Consider the following 15261-nt stretch of genomic DNA (forward strand, 5'->3'; position numbering starts at 1 on the left):
AAAGGTGTCGTGAGGCGATAGAGACAGGGCATGTGAGCTTCAAAACTTAGCTCTCCCAGACGACGTGCGGTCTTTCATTTTCTGAGGCTCTACTGGTTGTTCTTCCCATAATGCTCCAGTGGACAGTCCACTGACAGAACGCAAACAGGGCGCGGGTTTTGTAATCACACACCCCGACCATCTCCTGAAGCTGGGGCATGTGTGGTCTGTGCTGTGTGTGGCAGGGAGGAACCACGCCAGCTCTGGGCCTCTCACTGTTGGGGGCCCTTGGGCCCCACGCAGGCGAGGGATGCAGAGTGCCTGCCCCGCACAGAGATACGGCCGCACAGTGGCCCATTCTGCCTCCTAAAACTTTCCTGCAGCCTTCAGAAGACCTCTTACGGGTGCTGGGGAGGGCAGGGCAGGGTGTTGGGTTGTCACCGTTCTCTAAACTGTAGTCAAGACAGCAAGCAGTACTCTTGGGGAGCCTTTGCCACTGAAATTGCATGGCTGTTTCTAAGGTAGACAGGACACGTGTTGTCGAGAGAAGGTATGTGCTGTTCTGTGTGTCATGTGTCCTTACAGTCATTTTTTTTTTACAGAGAAAAAGGGGCCTTTTTTCTCAGTGGGCCCTGTGAATAAACTACATTCCTAATGCCTCCTGATAGCAAGAGCCCTAATTTCGTCTTTTGTTGCAAGGACGGAGAGCTGCCACCCAGAGCACCGCCAGCTCTCCCTCTGATGGCACCTGTGGCCTTTGCTCCCTCAGCGCCCACATGCCGCCTCCTTCCCTTGCTTCACTACTGACCTCCCCACGACCTCCCCACGCAACCAGACCCCCTGACTCCCTCAGCCAGCGTTGGTATTCTGCAGGGATCTGCTCCCCACCACTCCCCAGCCTCCTGCTCTGGGTGTGGGACAGGCTTGCGTGAGGGGACTCGCTCACACTTGCACTTGGCCAGGGCTTGCTCTCACCTCTCACCACCCAGTGGGTCTTTGGGCCCTTTCTCCTTTGGCCCTGCCTCCCTGTCCCTGGCAACAGATGGCAACAGTGGGGATGCTTCTTAATGGAAGAGCTGCCCTTCCCATGTCTTACTAGTGGTAGAAGGAGACCTTAAAATTACACGTGATTTTTCTAAGGCGGCACCTACCAGATAAAATTCCAAACTACCTGCAGTTTTTCAGTGGAAACGTATCCAGCTAGGGAAAAACCGTCAAGTTCATTGTTTTTGTTTCCTTTTTCAATTGTTGTACTTTTGTGAATATTTTAATACATCTTTTTCAGTTACTGAATTGTGTTGTGTGCTCATTTTGATCAAGAAGGAAAAGAGTTAAAAGCCTTTTCCTTCCTTCCCGCTGCCGCCTCCTTGTTCGCCTGGAGCACAAAGCATGTGCTACCTCAGGCTACGCCGGAGCACACATTCTGTGCATATTTGTCCCTCACATCCTATAAGGCTCTGCCCAAATGTCAGCTTCTCAGACAGGCCTTTGCGATAAATACAAGCACAACCTCAGCCCTGCCCAGCTCTCCCTGCGCGCTGAGCCCTGCTCCGTTTTCCTCCTACTGGTTCCCGTACATGTGCGGCTGTTTTCCCCACATAAGGACATAAGCACCGAGAGGCCGGGGCTCGCTCGTTGTTCATGGCTCCGTCCCTTGTGTGTAGAATAGTACCTGGCACTCAGCAGGTGCCCAGTATATGTGGACCGGGTGGGTGGACTCGCCCATTCAACAAACCTGTACTGAGAACTGCCGTGTGACAGGCACGGCTAAGCGGAAGCAAACAAAATGAACAAGAGCTTGCCACAGAGTGGGAATGACAGCCGGTGACGTAACAGCACTGACTGGCAGCGACTAAATGCTTGTGTCCCAGGCACTTTGCATGTCCTACTCCGTACCGCACTGTGAGTTAACACTAGTTGTTCTGATGTCCACGCCACTGTCAGAAAGGGAGTGTCGGGCTTCGGGGATGTGACATGCCCAAGGTCACTCAGCTGATGTCCAGAGGCCAGGCTGGCCCTGGCGCTGTTGGACCCACGGCCTTGTTCTTAACCTCAGCAAAGAGAACTAAGTGTCTCCTTACTCCTGAAATGCACTTTCTCCCTGGGCCTAGGAGCTGGGGAGGGTGAGGTGAGGAGGTGGCTGTGCAGGTGGCAGAGACACAAGCCGGGGGCCCTGAAGCTCAGGTCAGGTCAGAAGACAAGAGGTGACAATATGTTGAGAGCTGTCACCACACCTTCCTAATAAAGCACTGATGTTTTCCAGTGATTTGCTAATTTTGTAAATTGCTGTGGATTCACACCAAACTTCTGGCTTGCATAACTTGATGCTCTCTTGAGTAGGAGAGAGTTCCAGCTGGCCGGGCCTCCTATGGGAGTGGATCTCATCCATACTGGGGGTTTGGCAAGAAGAGCAGAGAAGAGCTCCCCCTCCCCCCGGCACACAAGGGCAGTAGTCATGGGATCTGTGGGTTCTCATGTCTTTATGGTTCCTCCCAAGTTAGAGCTAAGTATTGGGGAGTTTCCTCTTGTTGCTGGGACTCGGGTTCCCAAACTGCACGGGGAACATGCCAACCAGACACATACGCGCGATTTCTGAGGGGGCTGCAGGCCGTGTGAGCTGGCTCTGCATCGTGCAAGAGGAAGCCTCAGCGATTCCTACCTCTTAAAGCCGCAGCCTTCCTCAGCTCTTGGGGTGCGGGGGACGCCAGTGCTAACAGCACTGAGGAACCAGTGACTTCACTCTGCCGACAGGAAAGCAGCACTGGCAGGGCGGAGAGGTGAGGGACTGACCGCCGGCTTTTACGGTGGGTCCCCCCCACACACACACACACACGCTCTGTTGTCCTGTATATTCCAGATTTGTTGTTAGGAAGTATTTTAAACATGCACAGGAGAAGAGAGAATAGTAAAATCTACCTCCACATGCCCAGCCTCTCAGTTGCTTCATCCATCCTTTTTTCCTTTTTCCTCTTTGTCTGAGTTCTTTTAAAACTTCCCCAAATCATTCAGTTCACCCCTACATTCTTCGGTGTGCACCTTGAGAAAAACTATATGGGTATTTTCTTATATAAGGGTATGACGACTTGTGCCATTTAACAGAAACGTTTTTGAAATACTTTTTGGATTCCATCGACTACCCCGTTCATGCTCAACTTTCCCCTTGTCTCAAAAAAATGGCATTTTACAAAAATGGCTGCTTCAGGTCAGGAGTGAAACGTGGTTCTCGTAAAGCTGTCTTGGGTGTTTTAAAAACAAAACCGTGCTTTGTGGTTCGCTTCTCCCCTTAGCATCCCGCCAGCGACAGAAGAAGCAGGGCCTGTGAACCCCGACAGGGTCTTCCCTTGTGTAGGTGTGCCATAAAACTCTAAACCATTTCTGAGTTTCCGAGTATTCACGTTGTTTCCAGTTGTCTTGTGCTTGCCTGTCGCAAATGATGCTGCAATTGTCGTCTGTCCTTATGAACTGTTAAAGAAACAAAAAGAGCCAAAAGCAAATCATTTGCAGCTGCTGGAAAGGATGAGAGCAGCCTCCTGGCCCCCTGGAAATGGGGTCTAATGTCTGGGGGCGGTGACAGCGGCTGTCAACCCACCTCGGCTCCTCACAGCCTTCCTAAATCCACCGCCGTCATTGGCAACTGGCCGAAGAGCCGCTGCTCTACACTCAGACGGGGTCTTGGGTTGTGAGAAAAGCAACTGAGAGCCAGAGGCGGAAGGCACCTGCTGGAGGCCCAGCTATGTTTACAAGGAAGGAAACCCAAATCTTTCAAGCTGATGTTGAGGGGGGGGGTCCCCGGGGAACTGCTGCTTCCAGCTTCCATTTCCTCCTGCAAACAGGATGTGAAACCATTGTCCCTTCTTGGCCCAGGGTTGCGATTTGATTGGCCGTCCGTTCCTTCACTGTGGGCCTGTGGAGCTGGCCTTTAGGGTTCAAGAATCTGAGGAAGGAAGGGCGATCGCCCCACATCTGGGAAGAGGAAGTCTGGCGGGTCTAGTCTTCTCACCCTGGCTTCGCAGCCCTGCCCCCAGCGCTGCGCGGCTGACGCATGCACGGTTTCTAAGCCCTTCGGGGCAGTAAGTACCTTCGGGCGTTGGCACCTGGATCACTGCTCCGCTGTGGGCGTGGGCCATCCCCACGAAGAGAAGGCCGGTTGGCGTAGGACTTGAGGCGTCCCTTTCCGATACGGAAGGACTCCGAGGACGCCGAGTTTTGAATCTAGATCCATTCTCAGTGCTTGCTCTGCCTTTGAATGGTTATTATTATTTTTCTAAATCATAGAGTTTCTTTCAACTAGATTAAAAAGAAACATAAAGTCTACATCTATTTTGCAGGGCATCTCTTAGAATGTGTAACGGGCCCAGAGGAATGCAGAACATTTTGCAAAACCCTGTCCTTGCTCTCGCTGACCCAGCAGAAGCCCAGAGGGCTTGTTCGTGATTGTCTGGAGGTGCCTTGCTAGTACAAGCCCAGCCTTTTTCTTTCCGTGTAAGCCATGGCTGAAGGACATTGCCCTGACAGAGGGGGAAACACTGCTGAGAAGCTTGCTGCAAGATCTCGGTCTCAAAGAGAGTAAAACCTCCGCGGAACACATGGGTGCTGGCTGCCAGCAGTGCCATCCTGCTTTGGGTCCTTTAGCCGAGGAAGCTGAACCCAGGATATGAAACAGCGCTGCAGTGTTGGGTGTCCCTCTGACACGGGGCACCTCAGGACACACCAGGGTCGGGGAGAGAAGGCTGAGCTGATGACTTAATGTTGACTCACGGACGTTGAGCAAGAGAGGGAAAAGCCCAAGGGAGAGAGGTGAAGCAACTTCGGAGCAGAACTAGCACTTGGCTGGAAATGACTGGCTTCCTTCCATATCCTCTCTAAAAAATCCCGCAGGAGAAAGTGGAAGGTGTGGGTTCCTGCTGTAAATTTTATGTCTATTTCAATTCATTTCAAGCTTCTAGATGATGGCTTTTCCGGGGCCACACTTCACGCCTCCTGCATGTAAGCAAGGAAGCGTTAAAGTCGCTGCAAGCTGCAGTCCATTTCTGTGGAGGCGAAGGGCTGCCAGGAAAGAGGACAGAAAATGTGAAGCCGCCCGGCCGATGGGTGACAGAGCATTAGATTAGCAGCAAATTTATTATGAAGCACTAGTTAGGCACCCTGGAGTCACATTACATTCAGAAGCAGTTTAGCCTATCTAGCCTGATACGTTTTCTCTTATACCGGGGGTGCCAAAAAAATGTATACACATGACTTGTATCCATCTTTTGTTATTGAGTGTTACAATTTTAATACAGTTTTCTCCTTTCTTAAAACGTTTTTTTGACACCCTCCGTGTTCTGGCACCATCTGCTCCCAGCCCATCATCCACGATAGAAATGCCCCCCTTTAACCTTCAGGGGTTCCGCTTCGGCATTTTAAGGTTACTGCCGTCATCGCACCGTCCTATGTGGTAGCCACTGGCCGCACGCCGCCATTGAAGTTCAAAGAAAATGAAATCGAATTTAAAATTCAGATCCTCCTTTCAGGTGCTCAGTAACGGCACTGGACAGTGCAGAGAGGGGACGTTCCCTTTGTCACAGGAAGCTCTTTACGATGGCGCTGGTGTCGGCATGCAGGAGCCAGGTCACACACACGTGCTCACACCGTTTCCCACACCCCTTTTTTCTCTCGCTAAGGAGGCGGGTGGATGGGGGTGGGGGTGCACCTCACAAGGGCGGCCCCCGCAGACTGCCACTTCCTGGTGGGTAGAGAACATATACTGTCACTCACTCTGTGCCCCACACACCACGCAGGTCTAGCGTGCACCTGTGGACCAGACAGCATGTCGAGGACCCTCTAATGCTTCACCCCATGCCACAGCAGGGGACACCAAGCCGAGGGGGCAGGGCCCTCGCCCTTGAGGAGCTCAGACAGGAGACAGCCCCAAACAAACAGTGCCAGGCAGCCCTGTGAGAGCAGCTGGGAGCAGGAAAGACACACAGCTGGGGAATAACCGCCCATGGCATTCAGCAGGGAGGTGCTTTGGGGCAGAAGCATTTGAAAGCTGCTTGGGAGAAACCCCAAAGCCTCCGGTAAAGGCCCTTCCAGCCCAAGGGTCCAGGGTGGGAGGGAGGGAGGCCAGGGTGGTGGCAGCCCTGGGTTATGCAGGGAGCCAGGACCTTAAAGATGCACGTCCCAGGCTGGGAAACTGGGAAGTCCTGAAGGCAAATAGGATTTTACCTTGAGGGGTGACAAATGGGGTTTGCATTTTAGCAAACTGACCCTGCCAGTTGGTGGAGGGTGGAAAGCTGAATTCGAGAGACGGATTAATTATGCGGTGACTGTAGAGCTCAGTCAGAGATGCAGGACTGTAGAGCTCAGTCAGAGATGCAGGAACGGGGTTTTCAGCAGCAGGGATCTGAGAGGCATTAGGAAGGATGTGACGGGCGCTGGCAGGAAATAACGACAGGCTGGGGGGTTGAAGAGACAAATCACGACGAGCGATGGGTGAGTGGTACCATTACCAGAGATGGCAAACGGGGCTGTGAGGAGGTGATCCTCGGGGGGGGGGGGGGGGAAGGCTGGGGTTTGGGTGGCCGAGGGGAGGGGGCGTGAATGTGACCATCCAGTTATCGAGAATGGCAGCTACGCGTGTGCTGAACCGTCTCCGTCCTTAGTTTCCTGGGCCTCGCTGTGTGCGTCTGTTACTCTGGAACATCCTGGACAAGCCAGTTTCTGACTTCAGCATGTTCTACCTCCTCCCATAGCGTTCAAAGCAAAGCCCTTATCTCTATCCGCACTGCTCTTTCTTTATTACAGCCTCCGTAATTCCCAGCCTGCAACAGCACCCATCCCCCAGCCTTCATCCTGGCCCAGCCCTCTTCCATTCCATTTTCCAGAAAAGGGGGCGGTTTTTCTAAAAGAGAAACGTGGTCCTTCCTCAGGAAAGTCACTCAGTGACGCCTGTACTGCTGGCAGGTTCAGGTCCCAACCCCGAAGTCGCCTGGCCCACAGGCGGCTAGTGATCCCCCTATGCCGGCACACACACACCTCCCCTCGCTTCGTAGCGCTCTATCCAGACCAAGTGTGAGGACCAGGCTCTCCACGGCCTCCAGAACTTCTCCAGCACTGAATACCACACGCCAACCTGGAAAGTCTTCACCTGGCTGCGTCCTATTTCCTCTTCCAGGAAGCTTTCTAGAACCTTCTAAAGCCACGTTAAGGAGCATGCCTCTACACTTTGTTCTCCAGCAGTCCCCTTTATAGTTCTGTATTTTAATTGCTGATTTGTTCCCTCAGCAGAATTCTGAGTGCATTATCTGAATTAACTCATATGAACCTTATGAGGTAGATACTATTATCATTCCATTTTATTATAAATGAGGAAACTGAGATACAAGGCGGTTAAATAACTTGCCCAAGGACATAAAACTAGCAATTGTTAATCCAGTGAGGTCCCAGGCCCACATCGGTAACCACCACGCAGACTTTCTTATTCACCGTTTGTTATCCAGGGTGTCATGCAGGGTCTCAGCTCCCGCTCCCCGCATAAGGATGCAGGAAATGGTGAGGCCAAAAAGGAACACCCACAGAGCCATAGATAGGGGAGTCATACCACTATATTCTCACTGGTGGCTGGGTTAGAGACATAGGAGGCAGGAGCCACACGATCCGCACCTGCTGTCCACTTTTCTGCCAACCCCCCTCACTTGCTAACTGCAACCCGCCATGCTAACTGCCATCCCCGCCTGCTAGCGTAGCCACGGCAGTTATGTCAGTGGCTAATGGCTAACTGGTAACAGCTGACGGCCATCCACTACCCGAGCCACCATCTTTCCACGTGAGGCCGAGAGCCCGGAAACTGCTCTCTGGGACTCTGTCCCCACACCGTTTGTAATCCTAGTACAGAGCCTGGCTTGTACAGTCGGTGTGGGGACAGAGCCCCAGAGAGCAGTTTCCGGGCTCTCGGCCTCACGTGGAAAGGTGCTGCCTCGGGTAGTAATGGCCATCAGCTGTGACTAGTTGGCCGTCACCTGTAACCATTGAGCCGTTGGCCACTAGTATAACTGCCGCAGCTGCGTAGGAGAGTCGAGTCGAGAAGAGAGAGTCGGTGGGTTGGCAGAAAAGCGGACAGCAGGTCGCACGTCGTGTGAACCCAGCCTCCAGTGAGACTATAGTGGTATGACTCCCCTACCTATGGCTCCGTGGGTGTTCCTTTTTGGCCTCACCATGTCCTGTGTTCTTGTGTGGGGAGCAGGAGCTGAGACCCCGCAGGTCACCCCGCGTGACAGTCGGTGTCAGGAATTTTTGTTGACCTCCATGAGGGTCCATACAGTTTACTCTTTCAATAAATATTATGTTCCTACACCTAAGGGTTCCTGTAAGAATTAACTTGAGATGATCAAATGAAGACGATCTTTATTGCATTCATCAATTCACAAACACTTTCTGAGCACTTGCTCGGCACACTGTTGGACGTAGAGAATGAGGACAGAGCCTCTGGCCTCTAGGAGTTCACAGACTTGTGAAGGAGAGTTCAAAGGCTCATGTTAAAGAAGAAAAGGGAAAAAAAGAGAGACCACCACTTCTCCACTCCTCTGTGTCCCTCAAGCCTTCACGGAATTATCTGCCTTCTCCTAAAGAGAATTCTAGCCAGTACCTACTTTCTCAAGGGATGTTCCTGAAACCCTGACGCTGGAAGCTTCCTATAGGAAGGAGGGGAGAGGCTGTGGAAGCTGAAGTGGTTTTAAGTGCTTGGCACCGAGGCTGTGGGTCTGAAGACAGGCGCTTAGAGAATTGGACCACAAACTCTTCTTTGGGCGGCGGCCATAGCCAAGAGCCAGTGCTGCCACCTGCTGGCCAGAGAGAGGATGCACCCGCCACCACCCACTGATAGGAGACGGAATGGTAGCCCCATGGGGAGGGAAGGGACCTTTTCACAACCTGTTTAGTTTGGACAGGAAGAAACTAACGAAGAGGTCACATAACTGGGTTGTGGCATAGTCAAGGCTAGAAACCAAGTTTAGTTTCCTGGGAAGCCTGATACATGCTCCTCTGGATTCAAACACGTCCCGTGGGAGGTAAAATCTTGAAACTGCCTTTCCCTGCCTCGACCTCTGTCCTCACTGTCTCTCATCAGCCCTTGGGAATCACACCACTGCTCCCCCAATAATAGCCATCCCTCTCCGTTTACCTCCTCCAGACTTGCCCAGTCTTGCTTTGCCTTGGTCAGAAGTCAATCAATAAAGCGAAAGAAGTGTTTGACATTTGGGAGGAAGAAGGATTTTGGGTGCCCCCCCCAGCTCTCACCGAGGACCTCATCTCCTGGGGTGCTAGCCCTGAAACAGAGCTTAGGAGTCAGGTCTGCCTGTGCAGAGCTCGTATCAGAAGCTCACGTTCTGATCCCTAGCAGGCTCGGCTCTTCCCAACAGGCCAGGACCCCAGGCCGCTGTGGCGAAGCTCGTGGTACCCATTGGGGCATCAGTCTCCGCCGTGGAACTCAGTTATGTTATCAGGAGGAACAACGCGCCGCTCTGCCTTCCACAGAAGGACAACGGAGTACTGGCCTGTGACACGGACGCTTGTATGGGCACCACCTATGGAAACCACTCCGCAATGCTGGGGTGTGCATTTAAGTAGGATACGTGGGTGCCCGTCAGAGGAGCCCCCTTCCAGGATCAGAACGGGACTGGAATCAACAAATGGAAATCCAGGGGCGCCTGCTGGAGGCAGCCACCTGGGTCCATGACATGAGGAAGCTGCAACAATGCCGAGAGGGGCTCAATTGACACACATTCCACTGGACTCTCAGAGGCAGAAAACGTCACTGAGAAGTATCCTTTCCATCAACGGAGAGAGACAGTGATGGGGCAGCTTCTCCAAGACCAGGGAAACGGGTGCTATCACTTTCTTAAATACAAAAATACATAAACTCTAGACATATAAAAGATACCCACATCAAAATTACTACTATTTCTATTTTTAACCATTTCACTCCCACAGGTGTTTGATCCACGCAGTTAGCAGTCGGCACTACAAAAAGTATGGCTTTTCAACTCTTGCCCTTCCAGACCACGACGAGAATTTGCTGTTTGTAACCCTGTGCTACATACAAAAGATTGAACAACTGGGCATTTAAAAACGTTTTCAGTTTAATACGTTAACTAGAAATGCATGTCGTGACATGGGCCATTTTGATATTGGTGTTTTTCCATGTGATAACAATTTTGCATGGGGTTGAAATAAGCTGGTCGAGCTCACACAACATGAAAGGCCAAGGCAGCCTGTGTGAGGCTGGGAGAAAGGAAAGCACGACACTGTCGGCCCTTGTGGATCCTCCAGAAAGAGAAGAAACCAGCATGTCTGGTTCTGTATCTGAACAGAGAGGGTGTGTAGGAAGCTGGAGGGTGCTGGCCACAGGGAAAGGTTAGGAATGGATAACCACAAGAGAATGAGACTTACTATGAAAATCTTCATTTTCTTTCAGGAAACGTTAGAAAGGATTGTCCAGGATATTCACTCTCATCAGGAATTTGTTTCTTTGGATGTCCAGGTTTAACTTGCTGGACACAACTTTGTCCCATGACGGGAGCCTCAGGACTGTCTGATGCCACTGGTCCTTGGACAGCTCGGAGCTTGAATACCACCATTCCTGAGAGGGGCAACGAGGACATAGAACCCATCGGTGTCCCGTATCAGAGGGGCTTTTCGAGCCGTGTGAACCCACAGACAAATAATGAATTTGGCTGTCCAAACAAGGCTACTGACACGTGACTGTAAATAAACACATCGACGTGTACATGCGTTCACTTATTCAACAAATCCTGGGTGTCGGGCACCATGCTAGGTATTAACCGTGGGTGTTGCCTTCTAAGAGGGGAGGAAACACATGCAGAAGAATGTAGCACGAACTGCAGAGTGGTGAGGGGCAGAGCTCGTGCTAACGGGGATGGGGAAGAGGGGGAGGTCCCATGGGAACTCCGAAGGGGAGGGGACGTGCATGTAACTGGACTGTGGGCAGGTCGCCCTGTCAGTGAGTCCGGAAGGCTCGTGGTGGCCTCAGCAGGCCTAGGCCCCGGGGCTTCCTCAGGAGGGTGAGCACCCCCGGCCCAGCTTGCGAGCGGACGGTCCTTACCTTGCTCATGAGGAGCCAGCATTTCTCCAGCATGTTGCCCTGTGTCTCCGAGAGCTGTAAGGCTGTGTTCAGGAAGAGGTCGCAGTTCTGCCCGTTGCCCATGAGTAGGCAGACATAGGCCATCAGGTGGTACAACCGCGGATGGAAGATGATGGCAGTGGTACTTTGAGCTACCAGAGTCTCCAAGCTCTGAAGGAAAAAGAGCACCGCAGTATCAGAGAGGGGTCCTTTGCTGTTGATTTGGGGACATTTCAAGGATACAGTCAAGCGAAAAGTATATTACAGAGACATACGTGAGAAGGAGTAGAGATAAGACCAAGAATGTGATATAAGTGGGGTTTGTTAACCCTTCTCTGCAACCACTTAAAAAAAATACATTTTCTTCTGATTAGCAAAGCAATATAAGTGGATTGTCCAAAATTCAGGGAAAAAAGTGAAAATAACAACAAAAATGTAAGAATCACCCATAATCCTGATACCCACCCAGAAATATTTTTAACATTTGGGTACCTGCTTTCCCACTTTTTTATTTCTCTGCCTATTGTACTCTCTCTCTCTCTCTCTCTCTCTCTCTCTCTCTCTCTCTGTCTCTCTCTGTCTCTGTCTCTCTCTCTCTCTCGCTCTCTCTCTCTCTCTCTCACACACACACACACACACTCATACCCACCACAGTTAGGGTTGTAGTAATCACACAGTGATTTTCCCGTTTAGCATTACGTGACGGATGACAGGATTCTTTTACATCAGGGCTCACAAATTCAAACGCTGACAGCAGCCAGACAAGTGACACAGAGAAGCAGGCTGGATGCAGCATAAGAAGCACCGGAGATCATGTCACAGTGGGGAAAATGTGCACTAAGTGTCACCCCTTGTCAACTCTGGCCAATAGCCGCCGTTTGGAATGAGAGCCTCATGTTGCCAGATACTCCAATTTTTATAAGAAGGGTCAAAAATTCAGATATTTTAATATGAAATATCCCAGTGTTTAAATGTGCCATTTCTGATTTAGCCAATCTTCTTTTTGAAGTGTGTGCAGTTTTTATTTTCTCTTAGTGTTTTAACGGTGTAAACCTGAGATCAATATCTTTATAGATACGTTTTTGTTTGCCCTCTGATAATTTCCTTAGCATAATTCCTAGGCTGAGAATTACCGGGGCGAATGGTGTGCATATTGTAAAGGTATTGAAGCATTTTGCCAGCGTGCTCTCTAGAAAGTTCATGAGATTGCTTTACAGGATGAAGGTTCCATGAAGAACAGAGACCCATTTATGGAGCGATTTGTCCCGGAAACCAGAAAGGAGCCTCACCTTGAGGAGCATAACTCCAGTGTCCTGAGCCCACTCAGACTGCTCTTCAATTTGCTTCTGAAGGTAGAGCACTTGCCCTTCCAGGTACCTACAAATTCCTTGGAAGTAAAGTGCAGTCGGCGTTTTTCTTGACACAAGATTTTTCGCTTTATTGGAAAATATATGAAAATAGTCCCAGTTCTGAAGTCTGGCATACCTGCACCGCCACAGAAGAATCAGAAAAGTCAGCGTCACCCTTGGAAGGGGCTAGTTATCTGAGCTCGATCCCTCTGGAGGTGTCCCCAGTCCCTAGGCCTCTGGAAGGCAGCCCCCTGCCTACCCCAAGCAAATTACATGCTATGGAGCTGGGGAAGAATACAATGTTTTGATGATTTGAGATGAATAGAATGCTTGGGGACACTCAGGTCCTACTGGCCACCATTCATCTAACTCTTTGGACTTTTTACAAAGTAAAGTAGATACTTGGAGTTATAAATTCTAGGGCTTGAAGAAATTGCTCCAACTCCAAAAGGAGATGGCCTAGGCCAGGACTAGTCTGAGAAGCACTGGCTGCGTCTACAGCTGTTGAAAGAACTCTCTCGGTGAAATAGAGCGGAATCAGAAGTTAGGAGGACTTTCGGACTTGAGACTTCCTGAACATTAATTCACATAGGCAAGTTAATTTGACCTTGAACTACAATTTCTTTGGACTTTAACGGGCAAGGGTAATTAATTTTTGGATTTTAATTTCTCCCAAGGAATTTTATAAGAAGAAGAGATCTTTATTCAAATTTGGAACTGCTCTACTTTGTGGCACTTTATATAGGAATGTCTTCATCTTGTCATCTAATCTCTTCACAAAAATCTCTCAATATTGGACAACATGGCTGTATATATAACTTGAGATGGGGAGTAGGTAGACTCGGGAATGATTTTCTGTCCTTGAAGTTAAGGCCATAGCTGCAGGCTTCCTGAGTTAAAAACGAAAAGGGTTAAAGAACTGAGCCTCAGGCTTACCGGGCTGATGGGGAACGAGACTGCTTCTTCCTTCTAGTACGGGAGGGCCTTCCACCAACGTACAGCTCCCACCCCTTTCCCTGCCTCCCTCACTGCTCCAGTTTACATAAGGAGTGACCTATTTGGAGACGTCAGGTGTAGCTCAGTGCCTGCCCCTCTCTTTCATTGTGAGAACCCGTGAGGCCCACAGCAAGCCTGGGACTGCTCGTCCCCCTGCCTCCGTGAGAGGAGACCAAGGTTTTCCAGAAACGACTGCTCCTGAGTGTTAAGCCTAACCCCGGGGTTCAATGTCAGGAAGCTCACTTGCCTGCAGAAATCAGCCACACCCTCCAAACCAGCTCTACCAACAACAATTTTCAACATGATTAGATCTGGTGAGGGGGCGCAAATGGTGCTCTTTATTAATTAATCTCGCTCAGACCTGCACCCTCCTCAGAAGAAGTCCTGTTCCTATTGGTCCCCACGGGCACCATATGATAGACAGGTGTGTAGTGATCGCTTGTTGCATTGAATACAATGGAGGCGGCATCACTTTCCCTGTTGGCTGAGGGGCAGGGGCCTATTGGTGACCCCCAAGGTGTCTTTCAGTGTCAGTCCACTTGGATGCCTGCAGTCTGCCTCGGGGGTACATTTTAAATGCTTCTACTTCCAATCTTGTAGCACTCTTTTTCAGGAGTCAACATTTTCAAATGTGGGGATTTCGTGACACACAACTCATCGTTACCAGATAGCCGTACACGAATAGAGCCCTAGGAGTATTCCACTGTGGAAGTTGAGGATTCTGTTGTCTTCGCTTTGGTGGATGAATTCCAAACATTCCTCAAATGTCCTATAAACAAAGCCTAAAAGAGAGCAACGGGAGAGTGGTGCTGGGCGTGGGGGTGGTCACCTTTCCCAGGAGAACTTCCCACTGTGGGGAGAGGCCTCCTTTCTGAAAACTTGCAAGCACACAGGGCGTCCTGGGCGTCACCACAACCACAGGCCTGTACTGCCCTGGTTGGCCGGGTCCCAGCTTTTGCGGACGTGTGCATACAGGACCTAATTCCGTAGTGCCAACCAGGCAGAACTGGGCTTTAAGCCAGACCCTCCTGGCTCGGCCTTCGTACAGCCTGGGACGTCTCCGTCTTCCCACCTGTGCTTTCCTATGGCAGCAATATTTGCATCCCCTTTCAAAATCATGTGTGGGGAAAATAATGCACAGCTTGGCCCCTCTGGTTTAACCTGCCCACTGAGGGCTGCCTCGTTGGTGTAACCTGAAGTTTATCAGGATTTGTTTCCCAAATCACCAACAGTGACCAGTACCCGGAACTCTCACCATGAGCAATCCAATCCTTCATTCTAAAGAATGACGTCACTAAGTGTATATATCCTGCTAAAAAGTAAATGCCCTAGTACGTAAAAGACACATAATGAGACCGTGCCAGACCGTGCCACTTGTGTGGAGGTTGCTCTGACACTTTAACTGGCAGCTTATGGCCAACAGGTTCCTCCAGACTGACTTTCCCTCCTTGCTGGTCTCTTCCAATCCTTGCACCCTCCAGCCGGCTCCTCAGTTCAGAGCACCAGGCTCTCCCCTTCCCTGTCTTTCGGCCAGACACCTCGTGATCTCAGACCCCATCCCTTTCAGCTGCCACACCACACCAACACGAGTGGCACCCCCCCAATCTCTTGTAAACTCCACAGCCACGCTTACCAGAATACAGCATGATGTCCAGGCAGGAAAAATAGAAAAAGGCCTTGCTCAAAATGTGCTCTTCTATCACAGACAGGTCCCACAGCCACTCCAGCGTCTGGACCAACTGCTTGTGTCTGCGGGAAAGCAAAGGTTGTAGGATTCACAACAGGTGGGAGGAGAGGAGCACGGTCAGCTCTGGTTTC

At 50.8% G+C, this 15261-nt stretch overlaps 1 protein-coding gene across 1 annotated transcript in view; it reads right to left on the minus strand.

Moving 5' to 3' along the window:
- Nucleotides 1-10139: 10139 nt before the first annotated feature.
- ADCY10 (adenylate cyclase 10) overlaps nt 10140-15261 on the minus strand; it is a 51051-nt gene continuing 45929 nt past the window's right edge. The window contains 5 exon segments of the mRNA XM_033092104.1: nt 10140-10597; nt 11081-11269; nt 12388-12583; nt 14108-14225; nt 15077-15192. Coding sequence (XP_032947995.1) covers nt 10439-10597; nt 11081-11269; nt 12388-12583; nt 14108-14225; nt 15077-15192 — 778 coding nt within the window. The 3' untranslated portion in view covers nt 10140-10438.

Source organism: Rhinolophus ferrumequinum, chromosome 22 (genome assembly GCF_004115265.2).
Source record: "Rhinolophus ferrumequinum isolate MPI-CBG mRhiFer1 chromosome 22, mRhiFer1_v1.p, whole genome shotgun sequence".
Taxonomy (NCBI): Eukaryota; Metazoa; Chordata; class Mammalia; order Chiroptera; family Rhinolophidae; genus Rhinolophus; species Rhinolophus ferrumequinum.